Source organism: Emys orbicularis, chromosome 10, assembly GCF_028017835.1.
Source record: "Emys orbicularis isolate rEmyOrb1 chromosome 10, rEmyOrb1.hap1, whole genome shotgun sequence".
Lineage (NCBI taxonomy): Eukaryota > Metazoa > Chordata > Testudines > Emydidae > Emys > Emys orbicularis.
Window position 1 is genome coordinate 49,132,297 of NC_088692.1, and position 23,148 is coordinate 49,155,444.

General features: G+C 44.9%; 1 protein-coding gene across 1 annotated transcript in view; it reads left to right on the forward strand.

Moving 5' to 3' along the window:
- The first annotated feature begins 665 nt into the window (after window positions 1-665).
- SORD (sorbitol dehydrogenase) overlaps window positions 666-23,148 on the forward strand; it is a 38,822-nt gene continuing 16,339 nt past the window's right edge. Inside the window, exons 1-6 of the mRNA XM_065412258.1 lie at window positions 666-749; window positions 9,298-9,331; window positions 10,603-10,767; window positions 13,174-13,333; window positions 17,203-17,321; window positions 17,820-17,885. Coding sequence (XP_065268330.1) covers window positions 687-749; window positions 9,298-9,331; window positions 10,603-10,767; window positions 13,174-13,333; window positions 17,203-17,321; window positions 17,820-17,885 — 607 coding nt within the window. The 5' untranslated portion in view covers window positions 666-686. The remainder of the gene's footprint in view (window positions 750-9,297; window positions 9,332-10,602; window positions 10,768-13,173; window positions 13,334-17,202; window positions 17,322-17,819; window positions 17,886-23,148) is intronic.

A 23,148-nucleotide genomic window follows, 5' to 3' on the forward strand; every position in this document is an offset into this window, starting at 1 on the left:
AATGACAGCGAGCAGTTATCCGGTGGCCTCCTTACCAGGCTACTGCCCTCCACCTGGTACCACTTTTTTTCACCCAGTTTTGGTTATTAAAATGTATTCCCATCCATGTGCCGAAGCACTCAGATTCTTCCTCCACAACGTGGCCGGGGTGTGTGTGTGTGTCACACAGTGGGACAAGGAAGAGAAGCTTGAATAGCTGCCCTCTCCCCACAATGCCCCAGGCCTACCCACCCCCCTTCAAGGCCCTGCGCTGGGGCCCAGCCACCCCCAGGCCTGCCCTCCCCTTCAAGGCCCTGCGCTGGGGCCCAGCCACCCCCAGGCCTGCCTTCAAGGCCCTGCACTGGGGCCCAGCCACCCCCCTTCAAGGCCCGCGGCTTCCTGGGGGCGGGGCCCCTCCCTCGTGCCCCCCAGGCAGCGCTGACTCCCGCCAGGCTAGCTGCAGTTTGGACTATGAGACCCGGCCGCTCCCCGCCCCCCCGGGTCCTGCCAGCCGCCGGCCCTTGGACCCGGCTAAAGTCCCTCTGGCCGCAGACGGGTGCAGCGGCTGCAGCCCAGGAACGGCGCAAAGCGGCCGAGGCGCCGACTGTCGCTCCCCGCCGCGCGGCCTGTGCACCTGCGCGCGGGCAGCGGCCGTTGCTGAGGGAGGAAGCGCCGCGAGCGGCCCTGCCCCGGCTGGCCGAGGGAGGATGGCGGAACAAGGCGCCGAGAACCTGTCGGTGGTGGTACATCGCGCCGGGGACCTGCGCCTGGTACGGCCGGCCCGGCCCGGCCCGCCCCGCACAGCGAGAGGCGGCTGGGGGGGAGGGGATCCCAGCCCTCGGGGGTTGTTGGGGGGTCACAGCCCTGATGGGATTGAGGTGGATCGCGGCCCTCAGGGGTCAAGGGATTGGAGGGGGTGTGTGTGTCATAGCTCTTGGGGTTCAGGGGATGGGGGGGGCACTCAGGGAGTTTCTGTGAATTTGCAGCCCAGGACACTGCCTGGATCATAGAAGTTTCAGGCATTTCTGGAGTTTTTGCCAATCTGGATTTCTATGTTCCACATGGTGAGGCTCCCAACTCTTATCTATGGAAATGTTTTCACATCTAATACATCTTTCTGGCAAGAAGCTTCTGGTATTTGGCTTAAATTCATCTTTAGTTAATTTCATCCCATTCTTCCTACTTAGACCCCCCTGTAACACACTAAATAATTCTTTTCCCTCAAATATCAGTGTACTCTTATCATGTCTCCCCTACCCCTCTTCCCAGTCATTGCTTAGCTAAGCAGTTAACTCTTTATTTTTCCTCCAGCTCCCCACTTGTTTATATTGCTTTCTTCAGGGTTTTTGCATATTACATCTAATGAGGTGTCAGATCATTGATGATGCTGTTTAATAAGACTCAGCCTAGCCTGGAATCTACTCCAGCTATGTCCATTGCTGTTAATTATTGCCTGTTGTTACTGTCCTTCAACCTGTTTTGAATGCACATGACTATTTCTGTCCAGGCCAGTTGGCATTAATTTATGCGGTGACTTCATGTGACACAGTATCAAGTGACCTACTAGAATTAAATGAAGGGAGGTTTGGAATCTTTCTGGTCGTTGGCAAGGCTGTTTTGTACCTCCTCACAATTCAGAGGACTAGGGCCCTCGCAGGCCAGGAGTGGAATGGAAGCTCCCTTTGCCCCTGAGTTTGGCAGGGAGTGAGGATTGTAGGGCTCAGTGGGTTAGCTGGGGAGACAGGGGTTGGCACTGCTGAAGCTCTATTTGGCAGGGTAGGGGCACTCCCAAAGGAGGGAAGCGATCAGACAAGAGATGGCAGGGAAATGACTCTGGAGAAGTTTCACCACACTAGACTGCAGAGGGACAAACTAGCCCTGCAGTCTTCTCTGTTTTACCCAAATTCTGCGCAGTCCTCAGGATCCAGCAAGTTGCTAGCATGAGCCTCCGCTGGCAAAGTGTGGGCATCCCTATCATACAGGTTCTGGCAAAGAAGAACATTGCTAACATCCTGTTTGTCTGTATTGCATTTGATGGTGTGTGGTGGGGAGGGCTTTGGAAGCCATACAGTTGAGTACATATTCCTGTGCCAGAAGGTGCTGCTGGGAAGCAAGAGAAAAAATAAACAACATTTAATGGTGTACATTTTAACAGCTCATGTGAACATGGCTAACAGGTAGGAATGACAGAGTGCCAAAACTGACCCAAACTTGCACACTATCGGCCTGATTTTCATTAGTACTTCAATCTGGACTCCAACTTTCTGGCTGCAGTCAGGTAGTTAGACATCTGTTGTGTGTACAGGTATTTGCATTTGCAAATTTGGAAGATGCCAAATAAGAGGCCACTTCTAAAAATCAAGGCCTGTGTCTTAATGAACTTTGATAAGCAGTGAGGTAGCCACAGAAAATAGTTTTGATCTGGCAGGTGATTAAATATGGACTTTGGTCACCTGTGTGGCTCAGTTTATTTTTATCGCTCCAGTGCAGTTCAAACAGAGTGTGTCCGCATGAGCAGTGTTACATACAATGCGTGGCTCACAGCCACATTTGAGATAGCAGTAACATCTGCCAAAACAGTATTAAAAAGCAACACTTATAATAATGTGCATCTCATACACATATAATGTACAGTTTTCTAAATAGAAACATAGGAATTGCCATACTAGATCACACCCAAGGTCCATCTAGCCCAGTATCCTGACTCTGACTAAGGCCAAGTGGTGCCCACTTTGGATCACCTCATAATTTCTAATAGTTAGAGATTGGCTTAAGCCCTGAAACATGGGGTTTAATATTCCTTTCAAAATATTTGTTAGCATTAACTGTAATAACTGGATATTCTTATTATTCATATAAGTGTCCAATCCCTTTTTGAATCTCATTAAGTTCTTGACATTAATAACTTCCTGTGGCAGTGAGTTCCAGAGTCTGTTTTTCTTTGTTTGAAAAAATCTCTTGCACAATGGGGTCCTGATCCACTACTGGGACTCCTAGGTGCTATGGTAATACAAATAATAAATAATATGTATATGTTGTATTTGTATAGTATTTACATGCTTTTATCAATTTTAAATTTGCCGGTTTTTAATTTAATTGAAAATCCCCTTTATCACAATCATTATCATGTCCCCTCTTATTTGTCTCCTCTCTAAAGTAACAGTCCCAATCTCTTCAGTCTTTCTCCATATGAGAGTTTTTCTGGACTCAAGATCATTCTCGTCGTTCTTCTTTGAGCTCCCTAATGAACAAATGGGTGCATGTTTTTTAGGATGCTCTTAGATACTCCCAGTATTGTGAGCTTCATTATCTTTTATACATATTGCAAGCTCCTATTTTCACACACAACTTTTCTAAAAAAAAAAGCTGAGGTTGTAAAAATTGTGTTTCACCAATTCACACATTTATTAGATGCTTTCTATGCATGTGGATAACTCAAAAAAGGCTTTCTTTAAAAGCTTCCAATTCACTCTGGTTGTGTCCTGAGTGGGACAAAGTGCCTTGGACTGAAGAAATCTGTGTCAGAAATAAAGTTCTGGGCACTAAAAATTACATAGAGCGGGTTGTGCCCAGATGCACACCCCATTGAGCTTCATTAATATCAACAGGCAGAATTTGGCCACATATTGTCCATATGCAGTGTTAATCATTTACTGCTTATTTTAACAATGAATGGCAGTGCAATGCTTGTGAGATATGCACAGGCAGGCGAGCATTTTAGTCCGGGAACACTGATGTAGTAAAATCTCATTCCATGGGCAAGTTAGTGATAGAAAGGTAAGTGAGGCATTATTTGATTAATAAAATTCTGACAGAATCATAATTTCAATGGTGTCATGCTGTGCATTGTGGCAGGGAGGACTCAGTGCCCCATCCCCTGGCTCCCAGCTTCAGGTCCTCTGGTTGGTGGAAATTTTGATAATGCAGGGTTGTCAGAAAAGGATTCAGTTGGGTTTCATTTGAAAGCCCTTTTCCCCCCCAAACACAATGGTACCAAACATGACAAACCTAGAACACTTATGAAGATATATATTCAAGAAAATGTTTAAAAATAAAAAAAAATTAAATTACATTGTAACACATACTGATCCTCATCTGCGCCACACTCACACATCACCATACAAGGCAGGCTGCTGGCCAACCGTTTGCATGGTGGCGAGCGTCTGGTTTTTGCACATGACCATTTGATTAGGATTGATTTGAGAATGCATTGTATTTCATGTGTAACTGGAAAAACCCATTCATGCTTGGTAGGAGAGGATACTTTTGGATGTGCTCAATCATCCTGGAGCTATTCCTTTGCTTGATGGTTTTATCTTCTCGGTAGCAGGTAAAAACATGAACCTCTTCGTGGCAATTTTTCTCCATTTGTCTGATCCTTGGAAAATGCCACCAGTGTAGGTCTGCAAGTGTTGTAAAGTTGATCTCAAATAGTAAATTTGACATATGAACACCTCCAGTGCATTTATGATCTCATCAATGACTGTCTCAGCCATTCCAAGCACCTTCAGTGCGAGAGAGTCTTCGGGGGCTGAATCAAATGCCTTCCAGAAAGGAAATTTTGTCTTCCATCCTGAAAGGGTGTGAAAACCTGGCAGTGTGGCATCTTTTAATGGTCTAGGAGATAGGAACACATCTCTGAGGGATATACAGTGATTCTGTTCCCCAGCAGCAGGCATAGAAACAGAATTTGCAGAAGTCTTGGGAATTACAAAGAAACTCCACTGAAAAGTGCGAGGCAGAAGTTTCATTATGGCATGTGACAATGAAATTCTTTGAGCAATTCTTTGCATGCTGTAATGTTTTTCCTGCAATGTGTGGTTAACTCATGCTTTGTGCAAGTATGGGACAGTAGCTTCATTGTGACACTGGAAATGTTTGTGGAGTCAATGATTTTGTATTGGACAGGTGCAATACCATGGAGTCCATTCTTTCTGGTAATATTTGTAATAGATGCCTACACATACGTGTCAAACGTGAGGTGGACTTCGTTATAGGTCCTGCATTTTCTCTGTAGGCCAAATCTTGGCAGGTATTAACAGTTTCTGGTTTGTCGAGAGCTTGTACCTCAGCCATACCATCTGTGATTGCTACTCTGAAAGACCTTGGCTGGGATAAGATACCAGTCACATCAATAGGTGCTGGCTTAGGAAGACCATGCAAGATGTGCATAAGTTTGGTTTTCACCTAGCACACATGCATTTCTCCATCACATTCAGACATCAGTTATGATACCACAGAGAACTCATACTTTCCAAAGTCTCATATAGGTCAACATGACACTCAGATCTGGACACAACCAGGAGACAAACAAGTGATGACTTGTCTGGTTAGCTCTGTAATAGTCCCTGCCACCTTCACTTTGACTGTCGTCTTTGCATTTGAGGAATGCTTCTTGATTGATGGAGCCTTGGATAATTCTTTGGGTTTTGAAGGCTTGATACAAGTCATGACCCAAAGTATCCATTCAGTTGACATCTTTAGCTGTCTCATCACTGAAGACTGCTTTTGTCATGATATTATGGTCCATCATAGGAGAATGGTTTGCCAGTGTGAGTAAGTTTATCCTGTAGCTTTAAAATTGCCCCTTCTTGGCATTTAACAGCACCTAATGAGTCTAGATGGTGCTTGGTTTCTTTGGGGGAGGTCATCCCACCCAAGCTTAATGTTTCATTTGAAGTTTGATGGAGTTCTGGATGGTCATGAAAGATCTGGTGCTGATGTCACTGTGACCACCAATGCACCATTTAAAGAAGTAGTACCGGTCACATGGTATTATTTCTTCAGGTTTGGCATCAGCTATGGACCTCTGAAATTCCCATGTGCTGCAATACAAAATGCTTTTCTGTAAAAATTTAGTGGCTGTAAACAGTGTTCTGTTGAATTGTTGAACTGTTGACATCAGTGCTTTCTTCCACTTTCGGTAGCACCATGTCTTTTGCAGATTTTAACGATATGCCCTGTGATTCATTTCTGTGGATAGGATTGCTAAAAACTTTGTCCATATCCCACAGTTCATCTTTAGTAAGTGCTTTAAGAGCCTGTCTGCTAAGCATTTGTTCCTCTTCAATCCCGTTCAAAGCACATATTCTCTCTGTACTTAGTCTCTGTATCAGCCATTGCCATCACTTTCCCATTCATTAGAGTCTCTGCAAGGTATTTTATGAAATCCAGATTAGTCACGTAGTTTGCAGTAGTAGTAGTATCATTATTTGTTTCTGTTGCTTTGACCTTTAGATGCAACATGTTACCTATGTTCTTGGTGTAGCACTTGATGTGATACACAATGTCATATGCATAGGCATCTTTTGGGTCAGTGTGCCCATTTTACTTTACTTTCCATGCAACGTTCTTGCTAACAGTGACTGCTTCATACAGTTTCTCACCTGTTTTTCGTGTTGAAACTGTGCTTAGAGGATGCCTTTGGGCTTCCGGCTTACTGCAGAAGAAGCAGATGTTCTTCTTGAAATGTATTCCATGGGAAATAGTGTAAGGCAAGTCTCACCCACAGCTGTCATTTGTCCTGGCATCTTCAGCTTTTCCTGATGCTCAACGTACTTCCTCTCCAAACATACCAAATTCAGTTTATGGGTGCACTTGTTATAGCTTGTAAGGTGCCACTGAGCATTGTGTTTAACCAGGTCCTCCATGATGGTATTCTCCAAAGATTCATTGCTAGTTGGAACTCTTTGTCTCCTCATTGTGCCTAAAAATCATTGAGACCAAAGTAAAAATAAGGATTCTGTAATAAATTACTTTGGGATTGTAATTAATTATGTTATGTAATTATGTGTATGCCATTTGTGAATGGATTCCAGTAGCTTCTGTCTGGATGCTGATGTCTTAACCAGTGCCCCATTACAACTCTTTTAGCACAATAAAGCTGAGTACCACTGAACCACTTCTCTTTTTTTGCTGATGATGGCACAACTGGAAGCACTCCTTCCATTTATAGTAATCTGTCACATTTAAAAAAAAAATCAGGTATCATATTTCTGAGCATGAACTAGTAACATAGTACTGTCAGTGGAGGGCCACAATTTAGCTTTGTGAGAGCTGCATGTTTGACATGGGCATGTTAAAGTATAATTTTAAAAAATGATTTAAAAATATTTCTCATATATATATCTACATAATTGTTCGTGTTTGCTACTACCACCATTGTGTTCATGGGAGAAAGGGCTCTCAAATGACAACCCTCTTGACCCACTTAGGACAACGTTGTGTTATCGAAATTTCCACCAACCAGAGGACCTAGAGCTGGGAGGCAGTGTGTCCCCCTGCCACGCCTCAGAAGGTGGCACCATTGAAATTATGATTCTATAGATTTTTATGAATCAAATGACTCCTCACTTACCTTTCTACCATTAACTTCCCAATAGAATACATGCTTTGTAACTATTTGTCTAGCTGCAGTATTGTACAACAAGATACGTTTTAAGGAGTGGAAGACAGACTCTTTCGGTCCAACCGTCACTCTCCTTGAATCTTTACCCTGCCCCTCCACCCACTTCCCTGTCCCCACGCACACTGGACCTGATTCACATTTACACTTATTCACTTTTAAATCACTCTGACTGTGTTAAGGGACCTCCGTGTAAATGAGCATCAGGCCCACCATGTTTATTTGACTTTACAGTCATTAAATCACACTAATCAAATCTCATGCTTCCCCGAGCTTTATGCCCTACACTACTAAAGAGTCAAGGAAAGCAAAGACAGCAGGGTGGGTTCAAAAGCACTGCTGGGATTGAGACTCTATATTGAAGTGTAGTGCTGTGGCTCCACTAAAAAGTCAGCATTTGCCTCACAGAGATATCAGAGATACTACAATATTTCCCTAAAATGGGTGGTAAATCTGGTGTCTCTAGTGCCCTGTTGTGGTAATCTCTTCATGACTGCTGTAGCTGATGCTCTGTGGACCACCATAACAAGACCATCCACTTCTTCAATCCAAAGTAATATTTGCTTATTGACTAAACACTTAAATCATCTTTGGAGAAAGGTGCAGCAAAAGATAAACATAGTGAGGTGAAATCAAACTGAACACAACATAATTCTCTTCACTTTAATGTTTGCTTTCTTACTGTGATAGTGATGTCAAATATTGAGGTTAGTGTTTATGAAGTTTTTAAATTGTAAATTCTTTAAGAAAGAATATCTGCGTTCAAAGGTCCAACGCCCGGGTTTATGTGTGGGGGTAATTAGGTGTAGGACACAATGTATGACTTTGATAACGAAATAACTTCTAAGCAAGCAGATTATACAGCGTTTACGCTAGTCCCAGCGAAGGACCAATTCAGTTTCAATTGCAGTCAATGGGAGTCTTTCAACTGGGAGTTGGGCTGGTTCCAGTAATCTTGAAAAGATAATGCAACCACCCCACTTTCATTTTTAAAGTTAGGAAGAAACTTTGCAGCGAACCTGTTGAGAACTCAGAAATCCACTTTTCCTCCCCATTATACACTACCTCCCCAATCCTGTGAACAGAGACAGTTATAGGGGTTTGAAAGCACAGTGTTTATTTTTGTACCTGGACATTTTGTTTAACCTCCTTGTGTAGTGAAATCCTAAGGACTTATTCCTTTTTCTTTGAATACTTGGGAGGAGCTCAGATACCACAATGTTGGGGAACCATGTAAGTACATAAATATAGAGAGAAGAGGTAAAAGTCCTGCAAACATATAGATGACCTTTTATTGGTGTGCAATGTGACCCAGGGTTGTAGCTGAGCCCTTCTATATATGACAAAGTAGCTGTGTAATGCTCATTTTCCTGGGATCCTCAGGCTCCACACTGTTAAATAGCCACTGTACCCTGCTTCTATAATGCTCCCATTATATCCACTTGTGGGGGAAAAGATGGTGTTTTTGCCCTCAGCCACATGGAATTTTTGTTGTGTTTTTCCCTTCCATGGGTTTTCCCCATTGGTCAATGATTCAAGTTTTATAATGCCTCATTCATATAACAATCTCAAGGAACAGCTATTCCAGCAGTAATAGCATTACAAGACAAGGGCATGAGAATAGGCATTTAGAAAGGGACATTTAATCCTGACTGTCTTTATAAGTTGTTGCTTTACTGTGAATATCTGGTTCAAAAGCCAGTTTGGTTTCAGAAGATGAGTTTGTTTTCAGATCATGGGATAAGGTGCTTAACTGAAACCACAAGTCCTGTTCCATTCTAGGGATGTTTGGTGTATAAGACGTGATCCCACTACTGTAATTACTTATATACTGGAGAAAATTCTAGGGATTTCTCAGAAAGCAGCCCCAAATTTTCATGCAAACTGAATGCTTTATGTTTGTTTCCCTATAGGAAAATCGCTCGGTCCCAGAACCAGGTCCCAATGGTAGGTCTCTAGAGTGACTGCCTGCCTTCTACCTTGTGGTTTTCTTTATGAGTGTAATTTCTTTCTAAATTCTCTATTTACCCTTCGCTGATCTCCCACTGCAAACCAACTATAGTGTCTATGATAACATATAACATTGCCCAAAAAGGAGCATGTAGGTGGAGCAGGTCAAATATTGCATCCATTTGAGACGGAATGGTGGTGAAATCTGAAATGTATGTGGCGTTAGCTAACGCCCTCTCCCTATGTTTTAGGTTAACAAGATCTGGGAACAATAACAACTTATGAAAGACACAATCCTGAGGGTCCTATTGAGAAATGATGCATAAGGTCTGGAAAATTAGTTCTCTTCCTTTAGACCTACCTGCATCCACTCTGCTGAAGTGTAAGTGGATGGGACTTGCACTGAGAAGGAAGACGGTGTAAATAAAGTTGGGCAAGAGACTAGGTCATTTTAATAACATCTGAATAACCAGCAGCGTTTGTGAGCTTCATATTACCTTCCTCTGAAAGAGAACAATATCACAAAGGGGTGCTGATGGGAGTTGGAAACGATCTGCACTTCTCAGGATTGGGCCCACAGAAACTAGAGAAGGAAAAATTAGCTAGAAACTCCATTCTGGCCTCATTCAGATAACAAGCTTGTAAAATGGAAATTCCATTGGGATTTTGATGCCGCAGGCTGCTTATCATGTGATCGGAAACACTAAACATAGTTTCATCTTGATAATCTGATTACCCTAACCCTGAAGTATATATGCTTTATTGCTGCGTTCAAATGCATAGTACACCATTCTAACTGAAAATTATTCAAGTAGCCAGAAGTTCTGTGAATCATATTTAATCAAAGGTCCCATTTGGCACCCAGACTTAAGCTCTCCTCTTAGATTACATTTGCCTTCATTTACAAGAGATATATTTTATTTTAAGCTCTTGGAAGTTTTAGGTTCTTATCTAGAATGTTCAGATTTCAGTAAGTAGCTCATAAATGTTGACTATCCTATAGGATGTAATTGCAAATGTGTTACTATGAAACATGTTAGTAAATGATGGTGAACAGATTAGGAAGGTAAAGAAATAGAGGGAAGAAGATGATGGAAAACCTATTGAAACTTGTCTAGTCCACCCCCAGGGCTAGAGCAGGATTGTCCACTAGTATATTTTCTAGTGATAAACATTAGAATGAGATTTTCAAAAGTGCTCTCAGCATTGGCCTAATTCTGTTCTGATGCAGTTGGTCTCTGGTTTATGCCTCTTTCTTTCTTTGCCAGAGGTGCTGCTGAGGATGCATTCGGTCGGGATCTGTGGGTCTGATGTCCACTATTGGCAGAATGGTAGAATTGGGGACTTTATCATAAAGAAGCCCATGGTGCTAGGGCATGAGGCATCCGGAACCGTCATCAAAGTGGGGTCATCAGTAACCCATCTGAAGCCAGGTGAGCAGCTTCCTTGAATCTTGTGGACGGTTGCCTGATATGTACTTTCTCTGTTGTGATGAGGTTGAGAGGCTAGCCTGCTAGGAAATAGTAAATGTTCATTGTGCATTGATGAAACATTAGGAATCCTGCAAACCAGAGAAGCCTAAGCCAAAACCTTCAGTTTAGGAGTGATAAAAAGAGGAGGAAGATGGTCCAGTGATGTGAGTGCCAACTTGGAACTCAGCACTCCTGGGCTCAGTCCCCTGCTACGCTAGACTTCTTGGGTGACCTTGGGCAAGTCACTTAAACTCCTTTTGCCTCTGTTCCCCTTTGTAAAATGGGGATAATAGCACCGCCCTATCTCACAGGGGTGTTGGGAAAATCAGTACGTTAAAGATTGTGAGATGCTGGGGTACTATGATAATGGGGGCCAGAAAAGGCCTTAGATGAAAATCTTAACTTGCATTTGAATTTCATAAATTACTCTGCCTTTATATTGGGTTAAAACTGGTGTGCAGGTCCCAGCACCACTGGACTTGGGGTTCAGGAGCCAGAGCTGGGTTCCAGTGTTATGGTTTGCACCTATATCTACCTAAAACACAGCTGTTGTCCTTTATCTGTTGGTTCACTGCTCTCTTCACCCCTTGCACAAATCCTCCTAACCAACCACCAGCCCTTCCAAGCCAAATCTGGCTCTCTTTTATTGAAAATCAAACCTAGAGTAAGATGTTACAATAAAAACAGCTCCTCTTGGGTTTTGTCTCCTGTCCCTGCTTTACTGCACAGTACATTGGGCAGATTGAGATCTGTTGTGATTTGTCCAACACTGTCCCCTCACAAATGACAAGGCTCACTGCCATCCATTACTCACTTTGGACATCTGACTTCATGGCACTTCTTAGGAATCACTTGCTTTGACCTTTTGGAGAATGCTAATATGATTTGAATATTGCACATGCCCTGTTGTGTATTTAAAGGATACGTGTTGAACGTGCAATCCAAGCGAGACAATAAAGCCTTTGTAGACCATGCATGTGAGTCACTCTTGCTGCTTGTGAACCCTTTTATTGAGCCAGTTAACTCAATACACCTCTACCTCGATATAACGCGACCCGATATAACACAAATTCGGATATAACGTGGTAAAGCAGTGCTCCGGGGGGGCGGGGCTGCGTACTCCAGTGGATCAAAGCAAGTTCAATATAACGCGGTTTCACCTATAACGTGGTAAGATTTTTTGGCTCCCGAGGACAGCGTTATATCGAGGTAGAGGTGTATCATATCTTCCTTTTGCTGTGTGTACATGCTCCAGAAGTTGAGGACATCTCGCATTGACGGTTAGGTGCTGGCTTACTAAGAAATGTGGTGCATTATTTCTCATTTACACCACTGTAAATCTAGGGTAACTGTTAACTTCATTAGAGTGACTCCAGATTTAAATAGGTGTAACACACAGCAGAGTTTGGCCCCAGAGTTAGATCTATGGGGCAGGGACTAAATCTTTCTCTGTGTTCTGTGCAGTGCTTAGTACGCTGATGCCGCTCTGTAATTAATAAACAATAATAATGACCAAAGGGCCCTCCATCTGCCTGGACATCCTGAGGGGAACCTCTGAGCTAGAGAGATGACCACAGCCTCACTGAGGGATTTGCCCAATTATTGGCTTTCTGGTGCTGAGTGAAAAGGGCTGGAAGCATTTTGGATGTTTTATGAGTTTCGGAAAACCTGACTGTGGAGCAGGTGAACAACTGCCCCTTTGCCACTCTGAGCTGTCCGAGGATTGATCAGGCAATGTGGAGCTCTCCCACATGGGAGTAAGGGGCTTTTGTGCTCTATGTATTTTGGATACTGATCTCCTGACTCCTACATGCGCTTCCAGGTCTTTACCAGGAGCCCAGCCTCCCTCCCCATCATAACTGTCAGTCTAGAGAGCAAGTACAGTGATTGCCATTAAAATCAAACGTTTGCCAACAGATCCTGCATGGTGATTCCGTTTAGTTCCTAATTGCAGGAGATCTCAGATACCACTCAGTGATACTCTGTGACAAACACTAGCTTTCTGATGGGAATAGGAAATCAGCCAATTTACAGTGATTAGACTGAGGGGAAGATGTAGGTAGCTCTGCATGTGACTGATCCGGCATCCTCTTAGTGTCTGTCTGCCTCTTGCATATTATATTTCCTTCTGTAATGATGAACAGTGTGTATTGCTGGGTCCCTGGGGCTGGGTGATGCGTCCTCCGTAGCATGGCATTAGGGAAATAGATTCAAGTGTATCAAAGGAAGTCTTTGTCTTTCAGTGGGTGTTTACAGAACAGGGTAGATCTCTTCCTTCCTTGGCATCCCTCTTGAGCATTCAGATCTCCACATGGTGCTGTGCCCACACACCCCTTGTCTCACCCCACCCTTCTTTCACTCACTCAGGCGATCGAGTGGCCATTGAGCCTGGTGCTCCGCGAGACATCGATGAATTCTGCAAAATCGGACGCTACAACCTGTCTCCGACTATCTTCTTCTGTGCGACACCTCCTGATGATGGAAACCTGTGCCGATATTATGCACACAATGCCAGCTTTTGCTACAAGTCAGTCACACACTCCCCCTGCCTACAGATAACCACTCCCTGTGTGGGGTTAGCCATATGGCTCCTCCCTCTCTCCCTCAGCCATCTGCACAATGGGGATAGTAATCTAGTTACATGAAGCGCTTCTTGTTATTTCCCAAGATGCCCCTGGCATGGGTGGGGTTCAGATTGAGGCCTGGTTGCCAAGTGTTTGGGAATGTGATCTAGAACTTAATCTGACCTCCTTTGTACTGACCTCCTGTGTAATGCACTATGAGAGCTACGGATGCTAAGTACTGTAGAAGAGCTAGGGATTATTTATTTATGTGTTTGTTTGTCTTTGTTTTTATCTCCACTCTTCACCGTGGTATCTGAGAACTTTATGACAGGAAGTAGTTAGACATTTCTTTCCTGCAGATTTCGTATGACTTTGTCACTGCTTTAACCCCAAAGGGTTTCCTTTTCTTAAATCCTCTCTCTTCTTGCTCTCATTTCTACAAGGCAAGGTAAGGCCTGATGGTTTTTTGGGTTCTGCTGTTGGAAACTCCAGGAACGGCTTTTCCTCATTCGTCAAGGAGAGCCAGCACCGTTTCTGCCCTGTAGAAAGCACTGCAAAAACTGCTAAACCTGCAATACGATTTGCTCAGTTATTAACTGAGAAGACCTAGACTGGTCCTGATTGTCCCAGGCAGCCAGTACCTCTGCTAATCCAGCCTTCGTGCAACACTGAAGACAATTTTGACCTCACTGATGCCAAAGGTCACGTCCTGGTTGTCAGAGAAACTCACTTGGGCTCCAATTCAGCAAAACATTTAAGCATATGAGCATCCGTATGGCTTGATTGCAATGGGACTTAAGCACAAGCTTAACGTTAAGCATGTGCTGAAGTACTTTGCTGAATTGGAGCATTAGAAAACCTAGCAGTCCAAATTCATCCCTGCATAACTGCTCTGACTTCAGTAGAGTCATGCCGGGGATGAATTGGGTCCAGCGTATCCACCCTGGAATACTCTGTGGCAGTGCCATGTAGATATTTAATCTATGGAGTTTGCTCCCCTTTTGAGGCCCGTGTGGAACAGGGAGTTCCATGTACACTGAAGAAAGAACAAACCCGTAAATCCAGAAATGCACTAACGCTAGGGACTAACATTCCTCTTTCATTTGTGCCTGTGCATGCTCTAGAAATAGCATCCCTGATGTTTGCTGGGTTGTCAGAAATGGACCTTCTGCATTGGAATCATTGTCTCATAGTGACAGGACTTTGTGCTCTTACTGGAGGGCCTTGGAGCATTTTGCAAACATTCATGAATGAAGCCTCATCTGCAAGGTAGCTAAGTATGATAATCCCTCTTTTTAGATGGATTAATTGAAGAACACATTGACCCTGTGGGCCAGCAGCAGAGCCCCAACAGACTCTCAGTACCCTGCTCTGCGCAGGGAGGGGGACAAGTATCTGGCTTGGTTCCTTTTTTTCAGGTTATAATAAAAATCACACTTTGCCTTTCAATAGCACCTTCCATGTGGGTATATCCAGGCACTTTGAAAGCATTTATTAATGTAACCACATGGCTCCTGGCAGGTGGGCAAGAATCATTCACCCAGGAAGTTATAGGCTTGGTTTTCAAAATGTGAGACTGGATGATGGACTGATTGTGTGTGTGTGTGTGTGTGTGTGTGTGTGTGTGTATGTGTGTGTGTGTGTGTGCACATGTAACTGGTTGTGCCCCTGAGACAAGAGTGATGTTTTCACGTGCCGCTATCATCACTCCATACCCCAAGCACAGCTCCCACTGGAAAGGGCTGAAGACTCCACGAAGGCCACTAAGGACCTTGTTTCATCAATCAGATTTTCCTGGGAGTTGAGTAGATACCCTGGTAATGGGCAGCAATATAGAATCCTTAAAAAGATAGATTATTGAACTCCCTCCCCCACTAGTAACTGCTCAGACAAATTATCAACATGTACACCCTTGTGCACAGTCCTGGGCTGCTTCCGTTCTGAAACCCGGCCCACAAAGTACCACTTCAGTATGCAGCTTAGCACCAGTGTTTGCGCTGATAAAGCACTGGGGTAGTTTTATCAGAGACCCAAATCCTTACTCAGGCAAAATTCCCCAAAAAATCAGTTGCTCAAGGATCCTATAGGATTAGGTCCATAAAGCAATAGAGTGTAGTCTGCTTTAGCACAGGTTTATTGATTTTCTTCAGAAATCTCTGCTGCAATAAACTAGACATTTTCCCGTTAACAAACATAAAGGCCATTTCTCATCTGGGTTTGTATCTGGTACCTAATGAAATGTCAGCATTGGAATTTGAGATTCAATTAATCTGAAAAGGTTTGTCCCTCCCCCTCACTCTGTCCACTAGAGTGCACTGCTGCTGTCTGGCAGAGGAGGGCTCCTTCAAACTGGTGTCCTAAACAGCCTTTGGAGACACTGGTGGCCCCGACTAGACCGTGCTGTTGCTTAGGGCTTATTCTTCACTGTCAGAAGAGGGTAGCTGATTGTGACAGTATTTCTGCTCTGTTAGGACAATTTTCTTTTGTTTGATCTGTCATTGTTTCCTGGAAAGTCACTGTTTTGGTTCATGGGGCGGCTCTCCTCTTGCAAAGGAAGGGAACTTTGATTTGTACTTGAATGAAAAGTACTTTGGCTAAAACTTTCAAGCTTAGGTGCCCAGAATTACCCCTCTGAATCTATATTTAGGCCCCCTAAGTAAAAGTGCCCCGATTTACAGAGCTGCGGTGGGAGTCAACAGAGTTTCTCTGGCTTTATGCTACCCAACTGAGATCAGAATCTGCCCCTCTGACTTCAGGCTGCTCCTCTGCTGTCTCAAAGGAGGGGCCTTGTCAGCTGTCACTGCTCTCCATTACCCGATTTTATGGAACACTTTCCTTTCAAATACAGTTTCCAGTGCCTGTTTTGTGAGAGGTTCAGTTTGCCTGGTAAATTTCTGAAAGGCTGCATTGAGCACCAGGGAGCTGAGGCTCAACTCTCTTGCAGCAGCTCAGAAGTGTCTGTCTTATAGCAGAATCATACTGTCTGTCTCCCTCCTGCCATGTGCCTTTTGTCATCCTTTATTCCTGTTCCATCTGCATACAAGACACTGCCACTGTGGTTTGGGGGCATTTGACTCCCTCTTTGCACCAGATGTTAGTTACTCCACTGACTATGGAGAGCCAAGGCCTTCAATTCTTCTTGGGAGAGTGAGTGCTAGGACCTAGTTACCAAGTGTTAAACTCTTTGTATATACCACACATTTGTATGAATCTCAGGCCAACCCACCAGTTGAAACACTTCCCACATGTCAGTGACCAGCAATAGAGTATGATGGGGTATTGAATAGGGGGATGTCTGATCGTATGTCCCTTTGCTTTGTGAGATGAAGTGGCCACCTCTACAAGCTATAGCATTTCATGGGTCTGACAGGAGTCACCTGGGGGAACACTTCCCTTGTTAACCTGAAGAGTGGATGATCTGCAGCACATTCCCCTTCTCCTCCGGGAATAGAACAATGATAGAAGTTGAAGGTGTAGAAGCCTTCTCTCCCGTACCCATCCATGAAGGCAGGGCACACCTCTTCCCCACAGCAAATTGTTGAACATCCTCACGAATCATTGCAGCAAACAACAAGCATCATGTTTTCTAGGGTGGGTGCCTAAATTGTGCCTGCCAAAAGAAAGATTGCAGAGTCTGATGGGTAGTTAGTTGCATAGTACCCCTTATGCAGTGCTCAGGTCTGTGTTTTATTCCAATTATAAGGGCATTTTGCCAGCACAGCTTAGACACTAATCTTTGCAGACATGGTCCTGTGGATCGTAAAATGATAGCGTCACTCCACAACCATTAAAAGCCCCTATTGTGACTTTCCTGTGTCTCTGGTTCTTGCAGGCTTCCAGATAACGTCACTTTTGAAGAAGGGGCCCTCATTGAACCACTTTCTGTGGGAATCCATGCCTGCCGAAGAGGCGGAGTCACTCTGGGATCCAAAGTCTTAATCTGTGGGGCTGGTATGGAATAACCCACCTTGTGCCTTGTGCTTCCCACCTGTCATGAGTGCTCTGTCACAGAGAAATGCAACAGAGTGACCAGCCTGGTTTCTAGGTTCACGATGGAGCATTGTGTGCTGACCACTCCAGTCTCCATGGCCCACATCTCTGTATTGAGGCTGAGGGTGGCCTTGGGCAGCAGTGCACCCCTTGGCCAGCCCTGCTCCAAAATGGATTTGAAGTGCATGTTGTGGCTAAACAGGCAGTTTGGATGGTAACAAGATACCTAGGAGTCTGGCAGTATTCTCCTCACTGCCAGCCCCAAACCTGGAACAATAACAGCCATGCCCACTGCCATTCTCAGTGCACTGTAGCAGATCATGACATCTGCCATAATCCCAGTGTCAATCCTCCCTGGAGCACTGCTATACCCACAACCCAGCGAGCTTTACACTCACTTCACAGTGATCGTGATTTTCCTGCACTCTGACATCTCCTTTTCCTTTCCTGTTGCTCAAGGACCCATTGGGCTAGTTTGCTTGCTCGTCGCCAAGATGATGGGTGCTGCCCAGGTAGTAATCACTGGTAAGATCTTCTTTTAACCCTTAAAACGCTGCCTCGGTCTCATATATCCGAAAAAGGCTGCTCTTTCTGTGTGTCAGGTCACTATACAAATTAGCAGCAGAAGTGCCAGGTGGGAGGACAAAGCTATGCTAGGTACCCATGTGAAGATCATCACCTGGTGTCTGTATGAGGCATGTAGGTGTCTTCAGCAGACCTGTTCTCTGTCCAGTTTTTCCTTCTGCATCTTAATGACCAGTAAAGGCAGATATAAATAGGACTGTGCTTAATTAGCACAGGTTTACTGAAATGTTTCCCAGGCCAGAGCCCACATGGAAACTACACCTCTACCCCGATATAATGCGACCCAATATAACATGGATTCGGATATAATGCGGTAAAGCAGCGCTCCGGGGGGGCGGGGCTGCGCACTCCGGCGGATCAAAGCAAGTTCGATATAATGCGGTTTCACCTATAACGCGGTAAGATTTTTTGGCTCCCGAGGACAGCGTTATATCGGGGTAGATGTGTACTAGGAGGATGCAACTGCACCCTTCACAGCTAGGAGGATGCATGTTCATCAGCATTGCAATTATTGTTTCAGTCTTCAGACTGAGGCATAAAACTGATGCTCCACCTGCTCATTAAAGACACGTTCTTCAAGAGTAGTGGTGCTAACCGAGTGCTTTGCCATCCTTGAGGTGCTATAGAAATAAAATCTGTGCGTAGTGTGACAAATGTTGATTGGTCATCCACTAAGTTCCGTCAGATGGTGAAGCTATCACCGAGGCCTCTGTAATTGTCCCTGACATTTGGTCCTCCCCAAGCCACCTGCATCACAGATGCTGTTACTCAAACAGCAAGAGGTTCAAAAATGCCCACTATGGGGCAGTCTTGTTCAAATGTTTCCCATGTTATCTGTGATGAGGAGCGAGATCACCCTTCTTTGAACTGTAGGAGGCTGGCTGCCTTCAGGAAAATACTTTTCATGTTGGCATTAGGAGGAACGCCTCTCCAACCATTATTTGCCCAGACATTTTTACTGCACTTCCCGGTGGAATATTTTGTTTTAGTCATACTTGTAAAATATTTGCCTATAAAACTCTTTATCTGCATAGCACATTTCAAATTGATCTGTTTGTGGAGATATTTTCCTATTGCGTCTATAGCAGGACATAAATAGCTGAAAGGTAGAATAAATGACGCAGACCCACGCAATGCATTTCTGCTCGCCCAATGTCAGAAAAGATGTATAAGAATTGGAAAAATTACAGAGAAGGTTACAAAAATTATTATAAGTATGGAACTGCTTCTGTATGAGGAGAGATTAAAAAGACTGGGGACTGTTCAGCTTGGAAAAGAGATGGCTAAGGGAGAATATGGTAGAAGTCTATAAAATCATGACTGGTGTGGAGAAAGTGAATAAGGAATTGTTATTTACCCCTTCATGTAACACCAGAACTAGGGCTCACACAATGAGATTAAAAGCAGGTTTAAAACAAACAAAAGGAAGTACTTCTTCAAACAATGCACAGTCAACCTGTTGAATTCGTTCCCAGGGGATGTTGTGAAAGCCAAAAGTATAGCTGGGTTCAAAAAAGAATTAGATAAGTTCATGGAGGATAGGTCCGTCAGTGGCTGTTAGCCAGTTTGATCAGGAATTCAACCCTACACTCTGGGTGTCCCTAGCCTCTGACTGCCAGAAGCTGGGGCTGGATGACAGGGGATGGATCACTCAATAATTGCCCTGTTCTGTTCATTCCCTCTGAAGCATCTATCACTGGCCACCTGTTGGAAGACAGGATACTGGAATAAATGGGCCATTGGTCTGATCCAGTATGGCCGTTCTTATGACTGGTACTTGCAGGTGAAGGGAGCCAGGCACCCATTCCTGCTATGGAGGCAAGTCTCCTAGCTGCTCCCCATCAATAAGGAATGGACCTCTAAGTGCTGCCAGGTCCTGCACCAGTTATTAAATGGGTCATTGTCCCTCTGCTTCAGAGTCTTTCCCCAGCTCTCCTGCTCTTGTGATGAGACCAAGGATTTTGATGGGGATATCCCCCAGGCCTGTCGTCTCCTTGATGGGGAGGTACACCTGCCCTTTCAAAAGGCTGTCTTTGTCCCTAAAGGGCTGAAAAGAGCAAACTTATCCTCCAGCAACTGTGCAATGTCCCAATAAAAATAATGCTAAAAAAGGGAAGGAGACAATCTAGGGCATACAGGTGGCCTCTCCCCGATTTCCTTTCCATATCCTCATGGAGGTGGATGCTTGGAATCCAACCATGAAACTGGTGTCACAGCAAAATCAGGAAGAGGGATTTCCCTCCTTTCCTCCCCCCAGGCTTGGCTGCTGGGGGTAGGAAATGTGCAGAGAGGATGTCCACGGTCATAATCTGCACCTTAGCAAATAGCCCGCAATGATTTATTACATATGGGAACCCAAAGGTTTCACCACAGTCCTGCATCTGGCAGCCATGCAGTGGTATCCTTCACCATGGATACTGTCCTCCTTTCCAGAGCGGATTTCTTCCCCAAAGACCCAGAGAACATGAAGCTAAAGGGAACCCTTACAAGAAATTTGGAAACTTTCCTAGCAGCTCTGTGGAATTCCCTCCCCACCACCTGTTTCTCAACCGTATTACAGTGTGCTGGCCTCAAAGGGATAGACCCCTCTGGTTAAGAAGAATTCCAATAGGCCTTAATGCCAGACTCCTAGCAATGCTCTGGTGTCCATGCATTTGCTGCCAAAGTGATGGTATTGAATTCACCAGCAAGGCAAGTTATGGTTTAGGCAGCTGGTAGACTGTGATCACTGTATATTACACTTCTTCATAATTTTCTCACTGTTACTTTATGCTCCTTATGTAAATAAGAAAGTGTTATTTACTCCTTCTCATAACACATGAACTAGGGGTCACCAAATGAAATTAATAGGCAGCAGGTTTAAAACAAACAAAAGCAAGTATTTCTTCACACAACTCCCAGTCAACCTGTGGAACTCTGCCAGAGGATGTTGTGAAACCCAAGACTATAACAGGGTTCAAAAAAGAACTGGATAAATTCACGGAGGATAGGTCCATCAATGGCTATTAGCCAGGATGGGCAGGGATGGTGTCTCTAGCCTCTGTGTGCCAGAAGCTGGGAATGGGTGATGGGATGGATCACTTGATGATTACCTGTTCTGTTCATTCCCTCTGGGGCACCTGGCATTGGCCACTGTCGGAAGACAGGATACTGGGCTAGATGGACCTTTGATCTGATGCAGTATGGCCATTCTTATGTTCTCTCCCATCTGCTTACCCTCTCTGCCAACTGTCTCTTGTCTTATATGTTGATTTTAAGCGATTTGGAGCAAGGACCCCCTCTTTTATCCATAGTTGTACAGCAGCCAGCACAGAGGGGCCAGGACTTCTAGGCAGTTTGCTAATTTGGTACAAATCATGGTGATAATTATCAAAGGGGTAGCCGTGTTAGTCTGGATCTGTAAAAGCAGCAAAGAGTCCTGTGGCACCTTATGGACTAAGGCCTGGTCTACACTACGAGTTTAGGTTGAATTAAGCCTGGACACGTTCACACGATGAAGCCCTTTTTTCGACTTAAAGGGCCCTTTAAATCAGTTTCTTTACTCCACCTCCGAAGAGGGGATTAGCACTAAAATCGGCCTTTGCGGGTCGGAATTGGGGTAGTGTGGACGGAATTCAACGTTATTGGCCTCCGGGAGCTATCCCACAGTGCTTCATTGTGACCGCTCTGGACAGCACTCTCAACTCAGATGCACTGACCAGGTAGACAGGAAAAGCCCCGCGAACGTTTGAATTTCATTTCCTGTTTGCCCAGCGTGGAGAGCACAGGTGACCACGCGGAGCTCATCAGCACAGGTAACCATGATGGAGTCCCAGGATCGCAAAAGAGCTCCAGCATGGACCTCTACCATGGGAGGTACGGGATCTGCTCGCCATATGGGGAGATGAATCAGTGCTAGCTGAACTCCGTAGCAGTAAATGAAATGGCAAAATATTAGAAAAGGTCTCAAAGGCCATGAAGGACAGAGGCCATAACAGGGATGCACAGCAGTGCCACGTGAAAATTAAGGAGCTAAGGCAAGCCTACCACAAAGCCAGAGAGGCAAACGGAAGGTCCGGGGCAGAGCCGCAAACATGCCGCTTCTACGCGGAGCTGCATGCGATGCTAGGGGGTGCAGCCACCACTACCCCAACCGTGTGCTTTGACTCCATCAATGGAGAAACACGCAACAGGGAAGCGGGTTCGGGGTACGAGGAAGATGAGGATGAAGACAATGAAGATAGCTCACAGCAAGGAAGCGGAGAAACCGGTTTCCCCAACAGCCAGGATATGTTTATCACCCTGGACCTGGAACCAGTAACCCCTGAACTCACCCAAGGCGTGCTCCCAGACCCTGAGGGCACACAAGGGGCCTCTGGTGAGTGTACCTTTGTAAATATTACACATGGTTTAAAAGCGTGTTTAATGATTAATGATTAATTTGCCCTGGCAATCGCGGCCAGTACAGCTACTGGAAAAAGTCTGTTAACGTGTATGGGGATGGAGCGGAAATCCTCCAGGGACATCTCCAGAAAGCTCTCCTTCATGTACTCCCAAAGCCTTTGCAAAAGGTTTCTGGGGAGGGCTGCCTGATCCCGTCCGCCATGGTAGGACACTTTACCACGCCAGGCCAGTAGCACATAGTCTGGAATCATTGCATAACAAAGCATGGCAGCATATGGTCCCGGTGTTTGCTGGCATGCAGACAACATCCATTCCTTGTCTCTCTTTGTTATCCTCAGGAGAGTGATATCATTCACGGTCACCTGGTTGAAATGGGGTTATTTTATTAAGGGGACATTCAGAGGTGCCCGTTCCTGCTCGGCTGAACAGAAATGTTCCCCACTGTTAGCCACGCGGTAGGGGGGAGGGGTGAAGGGATCATCCCAGAGAATTGGGTGTGGGGGGGGGGGGGTAGTTGGGTTTGTGCTGCATGTTAACCCGGAAACTGCAGCCCCTCCTTTTACATTGCAAACCCATTTTAAATGGCCAACCCAACAGGTGCTTGGTATGGGAAATGAGGGCGCTACTGTTTGAAACCATTCCCACATGTTAAGAAGGTTAAAAAAGCCAAAAGACTGTGGCTTACCATGGCTGCCTGCAAGCCGAAATCTGTTGCCTGGCACTGCGTGAGTGATCTCTCACACCAAACCGGCAGGCCCTCAATATAAGAGGAAAAATGCGACCTTGTAACGAAAGCACATGTGCTGTGTAATGTGAACAG